Source organism: Corvus brachyrhynchos, unplaced genomic scaffold (genome assembly GCF_000691975.1).
Source record: "Corvus brachyrhynchos isolate BGI_N302 unplaced genomic scaffold, ASM69197v1 scaffold279, whole genome shotgun sequence".
Taxonomy (NCBI): Eukaryota; Metazoa; Chordata; class Aves; order Passeriformes; family Corvidae; genus Corvus; species Corvus brachyrhynchos.
In genome coordinates this window covers 4,172,291-4,172,899 of record NW_008246060.1, presented here as the reverse complement: position 1 = coordinate 4,172,899, position 609 = coordinate 4,172,291, and the positions used below count along the sequence as shown (strand labels likewise).

The window sequence follows — 609 nt, the reverse complement described above, 5'->3', positions numbered from 1 at the left end:
CTGGCGCACACCATGAGCAGCCCCACGAGCCCCTGCGAGGAGGTGATCAAGAACCTCAGCCTGGAGGCGATTCAGCTCTGCGATAGGGACGGTAAGCCCGGGCTCGGCGCGGCTAATCCCTGCAGACGTAAGATGCTGCTGCCCTCATGGATGCTAATGCAAATTAATCCCACGTCGTATGGTCCTTTGTTATCCCCCAAGAATTTGTAGGTGCAAGTGTTCCCCACCCCTCCCGCCGCCGCCGCCACCCTCCTGCCATTGAGAACAAAAGAAGAAGAGAAGGTTGCACCTTGCTGGAGGGAAGGGAGGGAAAACCGCCGCTCCCTAAACCGTGCCTGGCGTTGCAGTGCGATTACCCCGGGCAAGCCTGATGCACAACCCTGCCCCTGCCAGGAATGGACGCTGGGGCTTGTTCTGGGAGAGGCAGCAACGAGAGCCAGAGCCCGCGCTGCGGAGAGTCCGGAGCTAGGGATGGGGTAGTGGCCCTGGCGGGGTTTTGTTGCCCGCGGTCTCCAAAGACCTTTGTATTATAGGGCAATTCCCGTGCTTCAAATACACGGGCGGATGTGCCGGCTGACGTGGGCAAGCGGCCAGACTTGTTGCCAGTGG

At 60.4% G+C, this 609-nt stretch overlaps 1 protein-coding gene across 2 annotated transcripts in view; it reads left to right on the top strand.

Annotated features, from left to right (window-relative positions):
• Positions 1–609, top strand: part of PHYHIPL (phytanoyl-CoA 2-hydroxylase interacting protein like) — a 54,895-nt gene that overhangs the window by 23,370 nt on the left and 30,916 nt on the right. The window contains exon 1 of one of the 2 annotated variants that reach the window (XM_008642775.2): positions 7–91. The exons of the other annotated variant lie outside the window; for it this stretch is intronic. Coding sequence (XP_008640997.1) covers positions 13–91 — 79 coding nt within the window. The 5' untranslated portion in view covers positions 7–12. Of the gene's footprint in view, positions 1–6; positions 92–609 lie in introns of those variants that run through there. 2 annotated transcript variants of the gene reach the window in all.